Source organism: Impatiens glandulifera, chromosome 1 (genome assembly GCF_907164915.1).
Source record: "Impatiens glandulifera chromosome 1, dImpGla2.1, whole genome shotgun sequence".
NCBI classification, from domain to species: Eukaryota; Viridiplantae; Streptophyta; class Magnoliopsida; order Ericales; family Balsaminaceae; genus Impatiens; species Impatiens glandulifera.
Genome location: NC_061862.1, coordinates 133,524,850 through 133,548,614, shown reverse-complemented (window position 1 = coordinate 133,548,614; position 23,765 = coordinate 133,524,850). Strand labels below are relative to the sequence as shown.

General features: G+C 33.1%; 1 protein-coding gene across 1 annotated transcript; it reads left to right on the top strand.

Moving 5' to 3' along the window:
- Positions 1-16,459: 16,459 nt before the first annotated feature.
- Positions 16,460-21,133, top strand: LOC124919826 (protein HEADING DATE 3A-like). The gene is made up of 4 exons (XM_047460167.1): positions 16,460-16,694; positions 16,820-16,881; positions 20,589-20,629; positions 20,709-21,133. Exons 1-4 carry the CDS (start codon positions 16,497-16,499, stop codon positions 20,930-20,932), a joined length of 525 nt encoding a protein of 174 aa, XP_047316123.1. The 5' UTR covers positions 16,460-16,496; the 3' UTR covers positions 20,933-21,133.
- Positions 21,134-23,765: the final 2,632 nt, after the last annotated feature.

Genomic DNA, 23,765 nt, shown 5'->3' with positions numbered 1-23,765 from the left:
CCTGAAAACATATCTAAAACCAATCTAATCTAAGACCTCATCACGGAGGATGTTGAGGCAAAAGCTATTGTGAAGATCAACGCCTTCGACTCTTGGATGAATAACAGATTGTTCGCTCAATACGATGAAATTATTTCCAACAATGAGATTGCAATAGAATAGAAGAAACTAGTAAAAATGGAGAAGCGTATTCTCAAATGAGCAAAAACAACAAGTGTCCACAAGGAGTTTAAAAGAAGAGAATTCGTCGTGGAAAATGTGATGGGGCATGCCCTTTTTCCTCTACTTGAAGCGAGGAAAGAAAATTTCAACTCCCTCGACAGGGATGCTAATTCGTAGAAAAAGGCCCTTAAACGTATCGACTTGCTCATGGACACATATTGCTCCACTATTCTTCAATATGTTCACGGTATAGGGTCATCTAGATTTGACATCTTTAGATCTGTTTCATCTGAAGTAGAGTTAAGATGAAGAGGAATCGGTCATTCGCATTGATGACATTCTGCCTCCACAAGGCGAGCGTCGCCCCCTATCTAAAGCTGTGTAGACTCCGCCTTAGTCTGAAACTCGACAAGATCCTTCAATCTTGGAAGAAGAGGAAGCAGTTGTCTTTGAAGCTGAGAAGGCACCTCTTTTTCAGAAAGAGATGCCTAAAGTTCCTCTACCATTTGAACAAAGAAAGTCTCCATCCTTTGTGGGGGAACACTCAAAGACTTCTAAAAAGGCACCAACTTCACAAGTTGAGGGGGAACCCTTGAAGCCATTTGATCAAGAGAAGGAACATTCTCATTCCCAAAAAGCTAAGTCTTCTTCTTCATCCAAAGAAGAGACACTTGAAGAAATATTGTCCTCTTCTCCATACACTCATCTTTTATCTCCTATGAGGATAACCGGTTCTCTTCATGAATATCTTCATGAAGATCCTCCTCAAATTGGGGACATTTAAGGTTTTTTCAATTAGCTGAATGGTGAGTTTCAAGATGTTAAAAATGAATCTGGGACTATGATGAATTCTCCACCATAACCCACCCAAGATAAGGAACTAGAGCAATCTATATAGGTAAATTTACATGTAAATCCTATTCGCTCGGTTCCAGCAAATTTGCACATTATATCCTTCGCTCCTCCTTCATCTGAGGAAGCTTCTCCTAGAGATCCAAGCTTCCGCACTATCATTATGGATGCGTTGGACTCTATGAAGCAGAACATATTGGACATGTCGTCTAGATTGCAAAATCTCGAAAAAGGATTCGCAACAAATAAAGAAGTCGTTGCCTCCATACTTTCCACTCAAAAGGATAAAGACAAAACTCTGATGGGAAACACATATGAAGTAAATATTCTACATACTCAGTACAAAAAGCTGGAGAAGAATTTGTACAAACAACACTCTAATTATCATGCTAAATCGAAGAACTTCAATCTAGAGCTTCACATCGAGACAAGATCCCTGATTGAACATGTTCAAAATCAATTATTGGAAGTTACCAATGCGTTAAGAAGTGTAGAAGACGAACGTCTAGATAAAATAGAGATTGTTTCAAGATGTTTTTAGGCTGATGAGGATGTTGAAGCTGCAGTTGTAAGAAAAGAGCTTTTATTGTCTCCAACCCTAATAATGTTAAAAAGGGGGAAGGAAGCAATAGAGGGGAGTCAAGCTCCGCTCGTGGAACTCGGTCCAAAAGAAAACTTACTCAAGGTGGCTGAGGAAGTTGTCAATCTGATAGAGGTAGCCATGGTCATGGAGGAGACAAAGGTGGTGGTAGTGGTGGTGGAAAAATCATTCGACTACAAAGCCTTCTAACTAGGAAGATATTCTTCAAGGTTCAGATCCAAGAGTTAAAAGGAAAGGATTTTCAAACTACCATTTTGTGTTTTGTATCCTAAACTATGTTTGCATACTTTGATTAAAATTATTGAGTTCGTGTTCGTTTTGATGTTGGTTCTCAACTTAATTTGTGTTGCTTAGTTTTAACATCATCAAAAAAGGGAAATTGTTGGGAAAAATTAAAACAAAGAAGAAAGAAAGTTAATTAAGAAATAAATTGTTTAATTAACCTTAAAAGAATATAAAGATTTTAATGGTTTGGAACATAATTTTGATGATGTTGTGATGATCAAGCTAAGATGTCTATTTGTTGTGTGCAGGCCCAAATCTAAAAGACTTTGCTATTTTAGACGCGGTCTGAAGCAAGTTGTCTTAGACATCTTACGTAGTTAGACGAGGTAGTCTATCTCCTTTAGATGATGTCTAAAGGGAAACATAGTTAGACGAGGTAGTCTAACTCCTTTAGACACTATCCAAAGGGAAACGTATTTAGACGAGGTAGTATAACTCCTTTAGTCGCTGTCTAAATGGAAACTTAGTTAGACGATGTAGTTTAACTCCTTTAACGTTCTCTAAAGGGAATCATAGTTAGACGAGGTCGTCTAACTCATTTAGACATTGTCTAAAGGGATGCGTAGTTAGACGAGGACGTCAAACTCCTTTAGACGCGGTCTAAAGGGAAGCGTAGTTAGACAATGTCATCTAACTCCTTTAGACGTTGTCTAAAGGGATGCATAGTTAGACGAGGACGTCTAACTCCTTTAGACGCGGTCTAAAGGGAAGCGTAGTTAGACGAGGTCGTCTAAATCCTTTAAACGTTGTCTAAAGGGATGCGTAGTTAGACGAGGACGTATAACTCCTTTAGACGCGGTCTAAATAGAAGTGTAGTTAGACAAGAACGTCTAATTCTTTTAGAAGTAATCTAAAGATGAACGTCTGATGCCTCGCTTTAGTAGCTGTCTAAAGGAAGCATCCGTGTAACCACGATCTCTTATATTTCTGCTCCACTTTCTTTTAAGAAGTCTGACAAGCCAGCTAATTTCATCAAATGAATGAATTCCACGTACGCTAATATCTCTCAAATATATATTCCTAATACAAGACAAGATCAGAGGATATTAAACGCACTACATGTTCGGTACGACCATAATCCAAATTCTTAGTGTCTGATGTACTCTCGTACTATAGGAGGGCGTCCAACGGACACATGCCATGTGTACACAAAGAATATTCGACCGTTGGTGTACTTCAACCATAAATAGAAGCTCAAAGACAACAGTCGAATTATCTGAAAAACTCACTACTGAACAACTGCTTATCACACACAAAAATCTCTTATTATTTGTTTGTCTATCTGTGATAATATTTTAATTGCATACTGTCTTCTCTGTGAGAAACCTCAGTGTTGTAAGTTGAACAGAGGTTGTTCTGTTCAATAGAGAGTTAGCTAGCTTTGTGAGTTGTATATGATTCAAAGTCTTTAGTGGATATCATTTCGGTTATGGAAGAAGAGGTGACGTAGAAGTTTATCTCCAAACATCCATAAAACTCCTTGTGTTCTTTACTCTCTTCCATTTCATTCGGTTGTCTAAATCTTCAAATTCAACAAACAGTTCCGCACTTGAATCCGTTTCAAAAGTTTTGAAGATTTGAGAAGAACATAAATATATATTAATCCCTCACATGATTATTATCGAATCGTTTATCGTAAGTTGTTCATAATAGTTAGACCCTAGTCTCTATTGTTAACACCGATCCCAACAAATTCTAAGTGTTAGAAGGGTTAATTACAAAAGTTTTCCAATAAACCTTCGGTTTTGACTCATCCCAAAATATATTTGTTAAAGGTTAGGACCGAGAGATATTTGAAAATCTCTTAGTTTTGAATGTAAGTATCGAAAGTTAATTAATTTGCTTTCGGTATTCATTCCCTATTTTATTTGATTTTTCGCTATTTTGTTTGTCTAAACTCTTAAGCACATAAAGTGTGTGTTATTTTTAAGAATTAAGATTGTGTTTAATGTTATAAATATATATATTGTGTTTGATAATATAAAGAGATGTATATGTATATTTGTGTTTGATGATGATAATTAAAGTTTGATTGTAATGATATATTCGGATTGTGTAATATTTTATTGATATCAGATGTGTTAAATTAATGTTGTTAAATGTTATTAGAAAGTGAAAAACCAATTAATTTAACAATTTATCAAGTAGTAATACCGAAAGTTAATGGTATAACTTTTGGTATTATTCTCTTATACCGAAAGATGTTTACAAAACTTTCGGTATTACCATTTTATAATTTGTTAATTTACTTGGTTTTTCACTTTTTAATGTAAACTCTTATCTAATCTAATCAAGTGTGTGTTATTTTTTAAGAATAAAAGATTGTGTTTAATGTTATAAATGTATATATTGTATAAAGAAGTGTATATGTATGTTTGTGTTTGATGATAAATAGGTTGTATGTAAAGTTTGATTGTAATGATGTATTGGATTGTGTAATGTGTTAAGGATATCAAATATGTTAAATTAATATTGTTCAAGGTTATTAGAAAAAAACTAATTAATTTAAAATTGTATCTAGTGGTAATACCGAAAGATTTAAGTATATCATTCGGTAAGAATATTCAAAGCCGAGAGATATACACAAATCTCTCGGTTTTATCTATTTAAAATTAATTGTACATCTGTCAAAACCAAGAGATTTAGACACATCTCTCGGAATCTAAAATGATCAAAACCGAGAGATATGTCTAAAGAGATGTATATGTATATTGGAATAAAATTCGAAATGACCTGATCCTTGGGCTCAGAGCCACCTTTCGAGATGATGAACAGGAGAATCTTGGAATAAGTATTAAAGAAGCTCTTGAGAATGGACTAGGAAATCTTGGGTTTTGTGAAATCAAAAGATTAAGTGCAGAAGAAGACAATTTGGTCTTGAATAAGGCAGTGAGCCTTAGTTCTGAAGTAGGGAGAATTAAAACCGATAACAAACATGAATCCAGTAGTGAAGAGGTTCAAAGTCAGAAAAGACCTACTAAAGCAGAACAATATGAAAATCGAAGACAAATCAAAAAGATACTGGATCCAGAAGCTACTAAATCTATCACGGGAGAAGATGAGATCTACATGAGGCAACTCTCACTCAATGGCAATTGTATTCCATGTAATCAAACTGTAGCCATTGAGGATAGTGAGGCAAGTGATGCTTATGATTTCTCTGATGAAGAGGTCCAGGACAGTCTGGAAAGTCAGGAACCCAACACTTATATTCATTCATGAATATAGTGACATGGAACATAAGGGGACTCAATGACCCTCTAAAATATAAAAAAATCAGGAGGATCATTGAGAATCAGAAGATCACTATTATGGGTATTCTTGAGACAAAAGTCAAAAGTCGGAATGTTGAGAAGGTTAGCAAAGTGTGTATTGATAGTAGCTGGGAAATCATTCACAACTCAAATGACAAAACGGGCAAAATCTAGGTTATTTGGGATAACAAAGTTGTTGAGGTGATGACTCTCTTTTCGAATGATCAAGCAATCCTGGTGGAGGTCAAAGACAGAATCACAAGAATCGTGTTTAATCTTGCTATTGTCTATGGTAGCAACTCAAGCACTGACAGAAGACTCCTCTGAAATTGTCTTAGAAACTGGATCGGTATTGATAAATCTTGGGCTGTCCTCGGTGATTACAACGTAACCAGAAACGAATCTGATCGTAGCCCAGAATCTGAAATTACTCGGGATATGATTGACTTTAATGATTGCATCAGAGATATGGGTTGTATCGAGCCTACCAATTCTGGGAACTTCTTCACTTGGTCTTCTACGAGAGGGAATGAGCAAATTAGAAAAAGTAGAATTGACAGATGTTTGGTAAATGAGAGCTGGATTAACCAATATCCGAGAAGTCAACTTCATATTTTGAATCCGGGTATATCTGATCACTACCCGATAAAATTGTTTTGGGAAAAGGAAGAAAGGTTCAAAAGGCCCTTTAAATTTTTCAATTTATGGATGGATAATGATAAATTCAAGGGTATTCTCGAAAGCGTATGGTCAACAGATGTCAGAGGTTCCAACATGTACAGGGTTTCTGAGAAGCTTAAGCTCCTGAAGAATCATCTCCAAAGCTTTGACAAAAAGAAGTTCAGCAATATCTCCAATAGAGTTCTGGCTGCTAGAGAAGAACTGGAAGAGGTTCAGAAAAAGTTATTAAGGGATGATAGTGATGAACAACTCAATGAAACAGAAAGATATGCACTTGAAAACTTCAGGAAACTGAGTCTGCTTGAAGAGAATTTTGTTAGACAGAAATCAAGACAGAGCTGGCTTTCGTTGGGTGACAAAAACACAGCTTTCTTCTACAGAAAATGCAAGGCTAGAAACATGAGAAATAATGTGTACAGGATGAAGAATGATGATGGTGAATATGTTCAGGGTCAAAAGGGTGTCCAAGATCTGGCTATTGATTTCTATAAACAACTTATGGGTACAAGAAAGCAGCATCAAAGTCACCTGAATACCTTGTATAAAATTATTGATAGGAAAATCTCTGCAGAAGATAGTCGCGAGTTGATAAGGGTGGTCACGAAGGTTGAGGTTAAAGAAACTTTGTTTAGTATTGATGGGAATAAAAGTACGGGTCCTGATGGGTTTAATGCACAGTTCTTTAAAGATAATTGGTCGGTTGTGGGTAAAGATGTTACTGATGGGGTTCTGGAGTTTTTCAAAAATAGGAAGATGTTAAAGCAATGGAATACAGCGGTCCTAACCTTGATCCCCAAAACTGCGGTACCTGAGAAAGTACAAGATTTCAGACCAATTTCCTGTTGCAATGTGATTTATAAAATAATTTCAAAAATCATTTCTAAATGTTTTAAAAATGTAATAGGAAAAATGCATTATTAGAAATCACTATTATTGAGACATAATTTGGATATGATGTATATTAAGAAAAATATTTGTGATAGCGTGTTGGGAACAATAATGAATGTGAAAGAGAAGACTAAGGATGGTTCTAAAGTCCGTAAAGACTTACAACTCTTAGGCATAAAACAATGGTTACATCCTATAAATGATGAATGAGTAGTTCATTATCTAGAAGCACCTTTCACTTTGACATCTGATCATAAAAACGTCTTTGTAATTTCTTGAAAGAACTTAAGGTGCCTGATGGTTTTCTCAAATATTGGAGGTTGTGTAAATTTGGAAGAGAAAAAGATGACGAAATTAAAGAGTCATGATTGTCACATTTTATTGGAATATCCTATTCCTTTAGCAACTCGTAGATTACTTCTAGATCATGTGTTTGATGCTATAGTAAATTTATCTTGGTTTTTTCGGTTGTTCTGCTCCAAGGAGTTGATTGCATTGGACATCGAACAATTGTACATGGATATTATAACGACACTTTGCAAATTTGAAATGATTTTTCCACCATCAATCTTCGACGTCATGATGCATCTCCCGGTTCACTTGTCATTTGAGGCTTTGCTTGGGGGACCTATCTAGTATCGATGGATGTATTTGATAGAACATTACATGGGTACAATGAAAATATATTTGCGTAATAAAACCACCCTAAATCCTCAATAAGCTAGAGCTATCTTGTAAATGAGAGTATTAGTTTATGTGTCGGGTATATGGAGGAGGAGGACCAAGAACATGCACAAACTGAAATCTCGGGCATTTTAATATTTTCATCGTTGAAAGACCTATCCAACGGAAAAATATACAACTTGTATTATAGCAATCAAGTGACAGATCATTCATACATTTTGAAAAATTGTCCCGAAGCAGAACCTTTTTACAGGACAAGATCAGAGAATATTCGGCGCACTATCTATTCGGTACGACCACGATCCAAATTCTTAGAGTTTGTTGTACTCTCGTACTAAGAGGAGGTCGTCCAACGGACACATGCCACGTATCCATCAAGAATATTCGACCGTTGGTGCACTTCAACTATATATAGATGCTCAAGGACAATAGTCGAATTGTACGTCTGAATACTCCACTTAACATACACACTACATCTCTCTTATTGTCTAGCTGTAATTCCATTATAATGACATACTGTCTTTTCTATGAAAAACCTCAGTGATGTAAGTTGAACAAAGGTTATTCTATTCAATAGAGAGTTAGTTAGATTAGTGAGTTGTATCTGAATCAAAGTCTTTAGTGGATATCCTTCCGGTTGTGAAATAAAGGGTGACGTAGGAGTTTTATCTCCGAACATCCATAAAACTTCTTGTGTTCTTTAATTTCTTCCATTTGTATTCAATTGTCTAAAGCTTCAAATCCAATGAACAGTTCCGCACTTGAATCTGTTTCAAGAGTTTAGAGGATTTGTGATGAATAGAAACGAATATTAATCCCTCTCGGGATTATTATTAAAGAGTTTATCGTAATCTGTTCACAATAGTCAGACCCTAGTCGCTATTGTTAGTATCCATCCCAACAAGTGGTATCAGAACCTCATTTTCTATTCTCAAGCAACAACAAGAATCTGAATCATGTTTATGGCCGCCATAACCAAGTTTTCTATGTTCTTAAAAGAAAATTATGTCGTGTGGAAGAAGAGAGACCATGCTCATCTATCTTCCATAGATGATGACATGTGGATTGTCATCACCGAAGGTCAGATAAAGATTGAGAAAGACATATCTGAGTGGACCAGTGAAGACAAGAGGAAGAACAATCTTGACAACTTATCCATGGATATTCTGTACAAAACTTTGGAATACAACATGTTCAACTACATTATATCATTCAACTCTACTAAAGAAATTTGGGAGACGTTGACTCAACTCTGTGATGGCAAAGAGCAAATCAAAGAGAACAAACTCATGGTTATCACGCAATAGTTTGATAATATCAAGATGCATCTTGGAGAGACGATGTCTGAATTTGATGGGAGATTCAGCAAGATTATTACCACTCTTTCCGCCATGGGAAATACTTCCAGCAACATAGAGGTTGCAATCAAAGTCATATGTGCTCTGCCCAGGGAGTAGGATATCAAAACGACGGCGATGAGGGAGTTAAAAGATCTCAACAAGATGGAACTCTTTGACTTGCTAGCCGATCTGAAGGCCAATGAGTTTGAGATACACTCTAGGAATGAAGAGAAGCTTTCCACATCAGCTATTGCAACGAAGGTATTGGTGACTGTTGAGGAGCCACTTGCTACCACTAATGTGAAGACTACTGTAGAGCAGATCAGCAGCGACGCCATGGCTCTCTTCGTGATGAAATTTGGCAAATTTATGAAGAAGAACAACTCTAACTCAAGCTCTTAAAACAATAACAATGATGATAAGAATAACTACAAGGCTAACTTAAAGTGGTTTAACTGTGAAAAACTATGCCACTTCAAATTGGAGTGCAGAAAGCCAAAGAGAGATAAGAAGAAGAAGGAAAACAAGAAAGATTCGAAGGCTCTAATGACAGTTGATAGCAAAGCTAAGAGGGACCAAATCGATTCAGATGATTCATCATCAAGCAATAGTGATGATGAAGAGGTCACTTGCTTCATGGCAGAGGAAGAATCTGAGGTATTTCACTTCTCCTCTGAAGAGTTTACAAGAGATGAATTAACTAATGCACTTAATGACATGGTCATTGAGTACAATAAGTTGTTAGACTCTTATAATGACATGAGATTGAAATATGAAACTGATAACTCTTCTTCATCTCAACTTTTTGAATCAAAAGTTTTTGAAATTAAAGTGGTCGAGCTCTCATTTGAGAATGAGAAGCTCAAAGAAAAGATTCAAACACTATTTTTTGAAAACCAATTGTTGACATATGTGGTCAGTTCCTAGACAAGGTCTGAAGATGCAGTCAGACAGCAAATAAGTATGATGAGGCCTAACGGATGCAAATATTATTTAGGATTTGACAATGTTATCCCAGATCAATCATCTAAGAAGTTAACCTAGTGGAAGATAAGCTTAAGACTATAAGCTTTGTCAGAGGGAACTTAACTAACAAAGGAACTGATCCAAGTTGTGAGGACTTAACCTTAAAGGATGAGATTATCTATTTCAAGTCAACTGTAAGCTGGCTGAAACCTAGGAAGGAAGCAGCCAACGAGTTTGGCAAAACAAAACCTTACAGGAAGTCCAGGAGTTTTAACCAAAAATCGTCTTCTAAGGTTAACAGTTCAGCTGTTATAAGAAAAAAGTCTCTTATGTCTAGATCATATGCAATAATCACAACACAACATGGGAAATCCATCAGGATAACTCAAATATGGATTCCTAAGGGAGTGATTGACCGAGGACCCAAGTGAATGTGGGTACCAAAAAGTTGTAAATATGTATTTTTGTAGGGACAATAGATTAGCTGCTTGGAGAAATCAGTATGGTATCTAGACAATGGATTTTCTAGACATATGACTAGAGATAGACGACTCCTGACCAAAGTTACGAATTGTTTAAGGCCTAAAATCACATTTGGTGACAACAACAAGGGTAAGACCATGGGTAAGGGTAATATTATCCATGGTAATCTAACCATCAACAACGTGCTACTTCTGGAAACTTTTGTTATAACCTGATTAGTGGATATCCTTTCGGTTATAGAAGAAGGAGTGACGTAGGAGTTTTATCTCTGAAGATCCATAAAACTCCTTGTGTTCTTTACTTTCTTCCATTTGCATTCAGTTGTCTAAAGCTTCAAATCCAACGAACAGTTCCGCACTTGAATCTATTTCAAGAGTTTGGGGGATTTGTGTAGAATAGAAACAGATACTAATCCCTCACAGGATTACTATCGAATAGTTTATCGTAAGCTGTTCACAATAGTCAGACTCTAGTCTCTATTGTCAGTATCGATCCCAACAAAACAGATTTTCATCTCTAACATGATTAAAATCGAATTGAAAGTTATAAATTAGCACAAAAATATTCAACCCCTACTATTGTTGTACCCGATCCTAATAGATTACTTATTCAGGTATGTGTTAAACTTCAAGCTCTATCTAAGTACATAGGAAAAAGCAATTCGTCCATCTTTTTCAAAATTTACGCCTCCGCAATGACCCCATTACAACTTGGAGAACCAACTATTCACCACTTATTCCCCCAGTATCTTGATGTTGCTACTCTGCGCTAGTATTACCAATAAAAGATAGTCTATCTATAGAGCACATAACTGGCTGCAGCGTTCATTGAACGCTTCTCAATGTATCTCAATTTCGAACGACCAAAAAAGAGGTTAAAGAAAATCAAATAGGGAGAAAATAAAAAATTCTCCGTGTTTATCGAACGATGGAAAACTATCGCCGAGGAAATTGATTCCCTCTCAAGTGAACAACGATAAATGATATGATTTTAGAAAACGTTAACGGACGATATTTTGTTGCACTCGCCGTCAAAACATTCCAAACTATAGAGAAATTTCTAAAAAAATGGCATTAACCTCGATGAGGCTATCGAGGTGAAAGGAAAAGAGGGAAAAGTAGTCAAAGCTACAACACCTTCAAGTCATTTCCCGAGAAAGGAAAAGACACAAGTACACCAAGTAATCGCTGCTTGGATGGAGCAATCGCCTCAAAAGGCGTGCTCAAGTAAGTCTCCACAGCCTAAAGTAGATACAACTATTCCCACTAAGGACACACCGTCAAAGGCACCTAAATCCCCTAGAGTCTTTGATGACTTAGGGATGCTTTTAAGTTAGGTGATGAAGATTCTTCAGGAACTGAATCTCGTCAAACCCCTTTCCCTAAGAACAGACAAACAATTCTTGGGTAAGTATGAGAATGCTTGGTGCGACTATCATCAAGCAAAGGGTCACACTATCGACAATTGTAGTGCTCTCAAACACCTGTTCTAGTACTTGATCGATCAAAATATGATCGCCAAGCCGAAAATAGCAAAGAATCCACTACCAGATCACAAAGTCAATATACTCATCACTAACGAAGCATCCCTTCACTCCAATGTGTTTTAATGTACCTAATCCATAACACCGAACCAGAGATCAACATGATCGATCCCTAGCCCAAAGAGAAGTCCAAAGCCCGCTTCTGTGAGACTTATAAATGGTGGACATAAAAAAACAACTGCCCACATCTACTCCCCGGTATACACGGGAAAATGTGCCATGCACCTCCCAGCTTCTTATAGGAACCAAAAGGGAAGATGATCCCAGAGCTCTTAACCTAAGAGACAACCTCCTCAATAAACTAAAAAGGAAAAATGCTAATATTTCCATATGGGAAATCCTAATGTACTCTATCAAGCACATGAAAGTAGTCCTTAATGAGTTAAGTAATATTAACGTCTTTGTCAACACCACCATTGAAGAACTAGTACGAATTATATCTGCTAGTTTGCAACACAACATGATTGGTTTCAAAGACAAGGATCTTCCATCAGTTGAAACCAATCATTACAAAGCTCTTTATATTTATGTGCAAATGGAGGGAAAGACCGTTCCAATGATCTTGATAGATAATGGATTTTCTCTCAACATATGTCCTTGGATGACTCTTGAGAAGATAAGTGCATCTCGAGACAAGAATATACCATCTGACCTGTCTGTTAAAGGTTTCGAAAACTCTCTTCGCGAAATAATGGATTGCTTTAAATGCACCATCCGATTGGCCAGTATCCCCTTTCATGTTGACTTTTGTGTCATCAACATTCAACCTTCCTATAACTTGATCTTAGGAAGACCATGGCTTCATCAAGCCGTGGCTTTAGCCTCCATCGTACACAAAATCTCAAGTTCATTGCCAATGACCAAGTTATCAAAGTCAACGGCGCAATTTACAGCACAATTGTCATAAGGTCTACCCACATTAACACCCATGAGGTTGAACTAAGTGGGTTCAAAATATGTCAAATCCTCTTAAAAGGTAATGACTCATTCAAATTCCATGACTTTAGTATGTTTAGCCTCTCCTCCATCAGAATAATACGTCACATAGAATATTACCCTTGTATGGGTTTAGGTCCAAACGCCAAATGCATGACATCATTCCCACAACCACTTTGTAACATGGATCGATACGGTCTAGGATATGTCCCTACAATATTTGAAGAAATCCGCAAGAAAATGATATCCAAACGACACATAGTTGTTCTATTAACCTTGAATTGACAAAGCACCCTATGCTTTAACTTCCCCGAACCCTTTACCAACCCAGATTTACAAAGACATTTTTCAGGTCTCGAAATCTTTTCAGATTGTCCTCACAATCCTAACCTTTTTATTTGTGTGATTAGGGAAAGAATGGACTATTTGCGCGATGCCCTCCAAAAATTGTCTCGGATTCCCAAGACAGTTACTCCAGCTCAAGAATCTAGCTCTCTCGGATCTCAAGAAACGGACTCCCTTTCATCCATCAATATTGTGATCGATGAAAGTAGAACTCTTTATCCTCTCATGTGTAAAGAGATGTTAAATATTGTACATTGTAAGAAACTTAAGAACAATGATCTTGTTGGATCATCTTCTATTACATGTAATAAATCCCTCGATGTAATACAAGAAGTAGATTTCGAATGTATGATTAAAAATTATATTTCTTTTTACTCTAACCTAAATTTCGAAACCAAACACTTCTTAGAAACTGAGGATGAGATTGTCTACGCCGCAAAAAAGACCATCAAAATCAATTTAAACACGGTCAACGATCATCAAATCGTACTAATAGGCCAAAGTATGAACTCTCAAGAACGTCTGGAAATTGTTGATCTACTAAAATCCAATAAAGACGTCTTCGCCTGTTCATACAAAGACATGCCATGTATTGTTCCAAAGATCATAGGACATCGCATTCCTTTATATCCTAATGTTAAGCCATTTAAGCAAAAGCTCAAGCGAATGAAAGAGGAATTTGTAAATAAAATATGAGAAAAAGTTCGAATGCAACTTGATACTAGATTTCTCGAGGTAGTGGAATATCTTACATGGATTGCCAACGTAGTCCATGTCAAGAAATACGGAAAACTACGTGTGTGTGTGTGAGTAAATTATCGTGATCTGAACAAGGTTAGCCCTAAAGATCATTTCCCTCTACCACACATTGACATATTGGTCGATCATGTCGTCAGTCATGAATTGTTATCATTCATTGAAGGATTCTCAGGATACAACCCCAATGACCCCGCAAGACAAGAAAAAGACAACGTTCATAACAGAAATAGGAACTTTCTATTATAGGGTCATGCCTTTCGGTCTTAAGAACGTGGAAGCCACTTATCAAAGGACAACCACCATGATCCTTGATGACATAATCCATAAAGAAGTGGAAGTACATGTTGACAACATGATTGTAAAATCGAATGATCGAGAAGGACATGTCCTAAACCTCGAAAAATTCCTACAACAAATTAGGAAATATCAATTATTACTGAACCCAAAGAAATGCTCATTCGGTTTCACAACTGGTAAAATACTAGACTTCTTAATTATATAGAGGGGCATCAAAGTCAATCCCTCTAAGATTGAAGCAATCACGGTTATGTCAGTCCCTCGAAACGAAATAGAGGTTCGAGAACTTTTGGGTACAATCTAATATATTAGCTTATTCATCAATAGCTTACTATGAAATGCGATCCGATATTTAAGTTGTTGAAGAAATATCAAAAATGTGTGTGGGACAAAGACTGTGAACAAGAGTTTGATATAATCAAAGATTATTTAAAATCTTCTCCCATACTCATGTCCCCTAGATCGGTATTCCTCTCATCATATACATTACTGTAACATGTAATAAACACAGCCATGGATAGCTTGTTGGCTCAAGAAAATGAGGATAAGTACGAAACGGCTATGTACTACATCAATAAGAGGATGACTATGTGTGAACTTAATTATACTCCAGATGAGAAAATATGTTGGGCCTTAGCATGGGTCACCAAAAGGTTGAGATACTATATGCAATCCCACTATATCAAGTTGGTATAAGGATTGAACCCGATCCATTTCTTATTCCAAAGAACTCTTTTATCACTAAGGATAGCCAAATAGATGATGATGTTATCTGAATATGAGATAGCTTATACGGTACATAAGTCTGTCAAAAGAAGCATTGTTGCGGACTTCCTTACTAACCAACCCATCATTATTGAGTCAGAAGACAAACTCAAATTCCCAGATAATTGAATTATGAGTATAACATCGACACATGGAAAAAAAACTAATTAAATGCATCTCATTTTTTTAATTTTCATTAATTATAACTTTCATGAGATTATTGAATTATTAACAATGTAGAAAATCATGTAACGTGTATTTTCTAATGAAGAGGAAATGTAAAGGCAATGAAAAATCAATCAATGTCAACCGTGTTAGATTAAGGATTAATGGTTGATTTTATTTTTATAACAAATTATTATTTCAACACTATAAATATCATTTCTATTCAATTCTCACATCATCTCAAACTAACATAGCATCTATATTATTCTCTCTCTAAGAACTTCGAGATATTTTTCTCACTACACTTTCATTTTGAGCCCGATGATATGTCATATACATTGTCAAGTTCGATTGTAGTGATTTTAGTTCAGAATCACTACTGAATTCGTTGTATCCTAGGAGACAGATATATGCTATAAACTGTAGTACAAATTGGAGACGATGTAACTAGTTTAAGGGAAATGTGTCTAACACATGTCTCGGATCAATATCTCAATTTTGGTGATTTCTTTCTTCGTATATTTTATTTTATTTCTTTGTAACATTTATTTTATATATTTGTGCAATTTAAATATACATGTATCTAATTGTTGATATATATTTTTATTGATTAAACTCTAATTTTTATAGTATACTTTACATCATTAGATTAATCAAATCGAATTTGATGATATATATATCATTAGATTCGATTGGATTAATCTAGTGATGTAAAGTATACTACAAAAAATTAGAGTTTAATTAATAAAAATATATATCAACAATTAGATACATATTGAAACAAAAAAGAACCCATCAAAGAAAAAGGATGAATATATTTTCTAAATCGCAATGATTTTGTTAAGTATAAGAACACCATCATAAAAACAAACAAGATAGATGAAAAATAATAACATGCATTTTGTTGGAAAATATGTGATCAAGTGTGTTGTTGGTCTTGAAAAATAATCTTTTTTGGTTAGATTTTAAAAAAGTTCAACTATAATCGAAATCACTTCATTCACACTCATTAATTATAGCACTCAATTTATTAACTAAAATATTAAAATTTATTTTATGTTTTAAAATATATATATATAGAGAGAGCTACAAATTAACAAATTAGATGATTCTTCCCATCACACAAGGGACAATAGATGTCACATTTTTACTATTCTCTATTTTCATTCAAGAAACATAAAAACCAAAAATTGAAAAAAGACACTACACAACAAAAAATTATAAAATTCGTTAATTAAACAAAAGTAATTGGATTGGAGTAAATTAAGGTGGTGGTGGGTATGGGGATACCTTACACAAGAATATTTGGCCCAGCTAGTTGTCACCTAAAAGAGAATAGTATTTCTATAGTCCCCTCAAATAGAAATAGAAATTCTCAGGCTTGTATATTATAGCCTATTTGTTAGTAAAGCTTCCATTGAACAAGTACAAGCCTATACACACAAACACATAGACAAAAAAAACTATATATTTTTTCTCTATTTGTAAACATGCCAAGGGACACCAATCCTCTTGTTGTTGGGAGGGTTGTGGGGGAAGTATTGGACCCTTTCGTTAGGTCTATCGACCTTCGAGTTATTTATAACACGAGGGAAGTCGCAAACGGTTGCGAATTTAGACCCTCCCAAGTTGTCAACCAGCCTAGGGTTGACATTGGTGGTGATGATCTTAGGACTTTCTTCACTTTCGTAAGTTCCTTTCTTCTTGTTCGGTTTGGTTAAGATTTTATTTGTAAAATTAATCGAAAGTTTTTAGACCCCAGAGTTGTTTTGGGATTCTAATATATGTAACTATTGTTGATATTTGTTTAAAGGTTATGGTGGATCCAGATGCTCCTAGCCCAAGCAACCCAACCCTGAGGGAATACTTGCATTGGTACTCTCACTTTCTCTTACTCACCAATCTCTTATTTTGTTTTCAATAAGAAAATAAATCATTTTGATATTGTTAAGAAGATTTTCTAACGACCCTACTATACTTAAATACTCCAATTGTTTTATATAATAAGACATTTTATTGAAAATATTTAATAAGTAAGATTTTTATTATGAAAAGTAAATATATGAATGTTCTTATATTTTTATGTCATTTTTTCCCTTAAAACATTCTTTAGTCATTGCATATTTATTGATTTCGTCTTAAAAAAAAACAATTATTATAAACACGCATCTCCTTGCAGCGTTTAATTTGAAGAATAAGTAAATTCATACCTTTCAATTTTAAATAAAAAATCACAAACAAATAGAAACTTTTTTTTACAGATAATTAACACAATTTCGTAACGTTATGAACCATGTCAAGAATGACTTGCCAAACACAAACTTGACGCCCAACTTGAACAACTCTAGAGAACTAAACAAAATTAATATTTGGGTAGGTTGAACTTCTTGACAGCTTCTCCTTACAAAAATTAGTCATTGGTACATATTTACATTTATTACCAAATGAGTTAAAAAATTATATATTAAGTTTAACAGATATTTTATAGAAGATGACATTTACATGTGTTGTTGTAGATTGACCCCTTACTTGGGGCCTAGTTTGATATTAGAGTTTTTTTGAGATTTGTTTTTCAAATTTTTTAAAATTATTTCTATCATATCACTATATTTTTAACTATCTAATCATTCTTTTCATCAAATAAAATATTCTTATTTGATTTTTATTAAATTTAATTTTAAATACAAAACCACATTTAGTAATTACACAAATTTTATATATAAATAAAGTATTTTATTTTTATCAAACAGTATTATTTGGACAAAATTCCAAAAACAAACCCAACTAATCAAAGATCAAATAAGCTCCAAATACAAGCCACACCCAATATCTAAACTTTTCTATAATAAAAATTACATTTAATATCAATTAACACATTTAATTAAAATAATGAATGTACTTAAAGATAATTATGTTTTAATTTAAATATAGAAAGAAATAATATTTTGAATTTAAATACAGATTTTCATTATGCTAGTCTAACAAATTATAACTTGTCTACCAAATTAATCTAATGATAGGAGTCGATTTAAGAGACCAAAATATCACAGGTTCGATTTCATCTAAAATCGTTTTAAGTTTAAGCAGAAACCATGGTCGTGGGTGTCATGCTGCTTCTACTTTAATTCCAAAAAAAATTATAACTTTTTTTTTTATGTTACAAAGAATTTTTATAACAATTAAATTAATAATGTTGTATCTTAGTTAAATTAAATATCTTAACATTGATTATTTAAATGTAAATATCCTGTATATTTTTATTATTTTTCACTGAAGTGGGTACATGATCCCTTAGGGCTTGTTTGAGATATTTTTAGTTTTTATCCTAAAATTTAAATATTAACTATTTTATTAATTTAGAAAACAAAATTAAACTTTACTTAAATATTTTATTTTATTTTATATTAATATATAATATTTATTTTATTGTATGGGGGTAATTTGGTCATAATAATTAAAAAAAATAATTTGTTCAACCATTAATTTTAGGGAAACAAAACAAAAAAAAAACTCAATTCCTCAATCTAGCTCTTAAAGTTTATTGAAAGTTATTCTTTTGTTCTCTCACCAAAACTAGGGAAATATTTTAGAATTGACTTTTTGTATTATTCAAATATGTATTTTACTTTAATTAATTAGGTTAGGAATTTTTTTAAGTTTTTTTTTTACAATCTTTTTATAAATAAATAGTTTGTCACAATTATTATCGATCTGGTCACATTTAAAAAATACAAAAGTAAAAGATAAAATAATTTTGTTTGAAATTGATATAAAAAGTATGATTGAAGTTTGGTCGTGTCATTTAAGATTTTTTTTTTATGATAGTTGAATAATTGAGGTGGGGCGAGTAGTACAATAAGGTACGAATACTTATATATTCTCTTTTGCCAGCTTATATGTGTTTGTTTGATTAAGTTTAAATTTTGTGAACGAGTCACATTGTAAATTAAATAATTTAATAAGAACATTAGTATGAGAGAATAGGTTGAACTAAACAGTCTTAGCAATTTTTAGTTTCTTTTCTCTTTTTGCGAATAAATTGAATGCTATCAAAACTAATAACTAAATCAAAATATCAAACTAACCCATAAAAAGTGGGTGGCCAACTTTTATCTTTGAAAATGAATGCTATTGTTAGTTCATGGCTGTGGGAAGGAGAGGATCAGTCCCCACCCTTCCAATTTGTCTATTATTCACTGATTGCCTTTAAGGTATCCTAAGATGCGTGCTCTTCCTCTAAGCCACTTTGATTAAGATTGAACGATAAGTCCATCTTATATATATGTTCAACCCTCTAACCATTCTTTATTGTTCCTGTTTAATAGTAAGATATGAATATCCATGCAACTCCATCAATTGACGTGACTAGATTTTTACTTAGGTAACAATTATATTGTCTTTCTTTGTTGAAATTAACTATCATCCAAGTTGACTAAGGGTAACTATTCAATAACATTTATAAGTTGAAGTTTCTATCAAGCAACTCTATCAATTGATGTGAAAGTTTAATGGGTAATGTTCATACCGTCTTTATTCGTTGAAGTTAATTGATATGATGCAACTAGATTAGTGAGTAACAATTCTGATGCGACTAGATTACTGGGTAACGATTCTATTACTAAAATTAATATTGTCTTTCTAGCTTTATCTTCTGACGTGATTTATATCATTTTTCTCCGGTTGGAAAGTTGGTATCATACTTTTGACATATATATAATGAGTGGCGTATTAAATTTTAAAAGAATAAATTGTCTTTGTAACTTTATTTTTTGACGTGATTTATATCATCTTTCTCGTTGAAAAGTTATTATCATACTTTTAGTAGCATATTGAATTTAAAAATAAATAAATTGGACAATAATGTGTAGAAAAAAGACAATAAGTATTATCTTATAAGATTAGATACCTAAGACTATTTTGAGCACATGTGACTCCACTACTAATGTGATGGATTGTGCAAAGTGCTTTTAGCATACAAGGAATGGACATAGTACATATTTGAATAAACTAAACCATGTTAAATTGTTGACATAACTCCTCATTATAAAATTGACCACTCAGTCCAACAAAAGCATCTGTCTTTTCTTTCATTTTTGTTTTTGTCTAAATAATAACATTTGTCTTCATATTGTTTGTCTGGTCTTGGTTATTTGAGGATTTTTAATAGATTTTTATCAAAATAAATCTTATTTGAAGAAAATATATGTTATTTTTGGATTTATCTTTTTTTTAAAATTAAGATATTTTAAATAATGAATTAATTAATTTAATGATTAAAAAAATATATGATAGGATGCTTAGATTTCGTATTGTAAAAAAAATCAAAAGCTTAACAGAACTCACAAGATTTATTATTTTCTGGGATGATGGTCTCACATGTTTAATAACCTAGGAACATTCCTTAGCTCTCACCAATGATTGTATTTATTAATATTTAAATTTCCACTTGAGGTGATTTTTTGTATGAGAATATTTGTATTTTCTTGTTAAAAATATATGTATCTCGTCCCCCATAAACAAATCATGTATATCTTAGTAATTTTGTAATCAAAATTATGTCTCTTTTTCATGAATTATTATAGGTTGGTCACTATTATCCCAGCCACCACAGGAGTTAGTTTCGGTAAGTTAATTTACCTCCTAATAATCCTATCTCCAGTGCCTATATATTTTGTCATATAAATATTTTTGGTCATATGTAGGACAAGAGGTCGTTTGCTATGAGAGTCCACGCCCGACTATGGGAATCCACCGTTTCGCATTCATACTTTTCCAGCAGCTAGGAAGGCAGACGGTTTACGCTCCTGGATGGCGTCAAAACTTTAACACTCGAGATTTTGCTGAGCTCTACAATCTGGGCCTCCCTGTAGCCGCAGTCTATTACAACTGCCAGAGGGAAACTGGCTCTGGCGGCCGAAGGCGATGACCAATTAAACAATATGTTCATCGTTGACCTAAGAGATCGTATAATATATATAAATATATATACATAATCTAATTGTCGGCAAAATAAATTAGAGCATGCTGATATTATAGGCTTATGTTGGTGCTCCAGTTAGTTATACTTAAGAAAATAATGTTGTGTCTCTACCAGGTTTTATGAGAACGGTTTTATTATTATTATTATATTTAATGTCAATAATATTCGTGTTAGAACAAACATTTCATCAAATAACATCACTCAATGAGTCCCCAAAGAGAACATATTTTGTGGCATGCATGACATCATTTCTCACATCAAATTCCATAGGACTAAATGACAAGAAATGAGAACTGATGTGCCTAATCACTAGTACCTCATGGACTAATTTTCTTTAGTCCTAAATTCATGATTCTAAATAAATACATATTAGATTTCATTTTAGGTTTTAATCTATAATCCTATAGATCGATAATATCTAACATGCATGAATCACAATCCTAATACATAAATTTCTCTATGTCCATAAGTTGATTAAATAAGCGGAAGCGTACCTGAATTCATAATGAAGATCTTTGAGTTTGGGTTTACTCTTCCGATTCTCCAAGCGGTTTTCAACCTTCTTCTCTCTTACGATGGAGGTTAATGAGAAAATAAAAACTAGCGACTTGTGAATCGGTGAACCACAACCCTTTTATATTATATTTTTTTATTTATTTATTATTTAATCATCATAAATAATAAATAAATTGACGGTTTCTACACATAACCGTTCCGTACTATTAATTATATTAATTATGTGACTTATTCAATAAAAAATAATAAATACTTAATAATCACTTTATTTTTATTGAATTCCGAATAAAAATAGCCCAAACACATTATTTATATTTATTAGTCCAATAAATCTAACACCTCATTCTCTTATAAGATACATTTTTTTAAACAAATTAAACTTTATAAATATTTAAATAAAAACTAACACGCAAGTTGTATCGATTATAGACTCAAAATTTACAAGCTGAACTTTTTTTTTTCACGAAACCAGAAATGAAAATAACAAACTTCATAATAAAAACATCAAAGTAAAAGTGGACACCATACTCATCTAGATGTGAAATGAATCATCAACACATGGGTCAGGTTCTTTTGATCAAAATTAAGCCTGCATATTATCTATAATCATTCATTTGAAAGAAAGATGATCGTATATTGTTAAATGATCTTGCTATGTGAATCATCTCTTTTTGTGCTCACATTCTTTCTTTGATAATTGTTAATCTAATATTTCAACCACACCCCATTCTCTTCTCAACTTTGCTATGACCACCATGGTTGTGGTTATCCTAAGTATTGATTGATCATCTTATGCAATCTCTTTGTTTGAGTTGTTGTCCTAATATGAAGCTTGGACGATTCGAATAGTTAGAGCATAAGTAGCTCCTCGTTCAAAGGCATTGCTCTTTGTGGAAACCAAACTTATAAGTGTCCATGCCTCCTTTAGGCAGAAGATGAACCCTATCCACCGTGTCTTGTCCACAGGCCAACGTCCTCTATGATGGTTCGGGCAATCCTCATTAACAAAACTCAAAAGTGTTGCATGCTTTGCATTCGCTCCTTCTTCAACAGGTTTCATTAAGAAATCCTCTATCCTTGATCATTTCCATTCTTAGTTGTTTTCTCCATCTAAATCTATTAACTGAATATATATATATATATATATATATTTATATATATATATATATATATATATATATATATTTAATATTTTTATTTTTTCAAATAAGTATATATATAATAATAAGTAATATTAGACCCAATAGATAATGTATATAATTATTCAAAATTAAACTTACAAAATATATATATACATATACAAAATTATAAAATTATTTCAACATAAGTGGTCTAATGGTTAAAATATTAAAATTTCATACTAAAGACCAGGGTTCTAATTCCTCTAAAAAGAATGTTGACAAATATTGGTGAGAAAATGCACCCTCGAATTTGGTTATTATAGTTAGATAATTTTTTTAATATTCTTATTTTTTTCAAATAAGTATATAATAATAAGTAATATTAGACCTCAATAGATAATTTATATAATTATTCAAAATATATATATATACACAAAATTATAAAATTATTTCAACAATCATAAGTGGTCTACTGGTTAAAATATTAACATTTAATACTAAAGACCATGGTTCGTAGATGAAGCGGAAGCGAGAATGTTGACATGAGAAAATCAAAGGGTTTTTCCATGAAGGGAATTTCGGCTTGAATAATGCAAACATTGGTGAGAAAACTTAAGGGTTTGTCCATGGAGAAAATGTAGGCTTAAGTAACGCAACATTGGAGAGAAAACTAAGGGTTCATCCATGAGGGAATGTCAACTTGAATTACACAAACATTAGTGATAAAAAAAACTTAAGAGTTTATGTCTAAAGATGTAATCGAATGTTTAAGAATACACCCTCAAATTTGGTTATTAAATAATCAAAATTGTTATAGATATAAAAACTTAAATGAATTTGTTAGTTGATTTATTTAATATTTTTATTTTTTAAATAAATATATAATAATAATAAGTAATATTGGACCCCAGTTGATAATCTATATATATATATATATATAATTATGCTTAATTTTTAAAGTGTCTAGATTGTCGGGTCGAGAGCTGTGGTTAATTTAAATATATATATGTGAGAGTAAATGGATATTTGGGTCAGATTGGGGTTGACCCTCCCATAAACTTAAAACGGTTAAAAATAAAATTAAAAATGTTATATGTATGGTTCAAACTTGCAACCTAAAAAAACAAGTACAACCCTTTAAC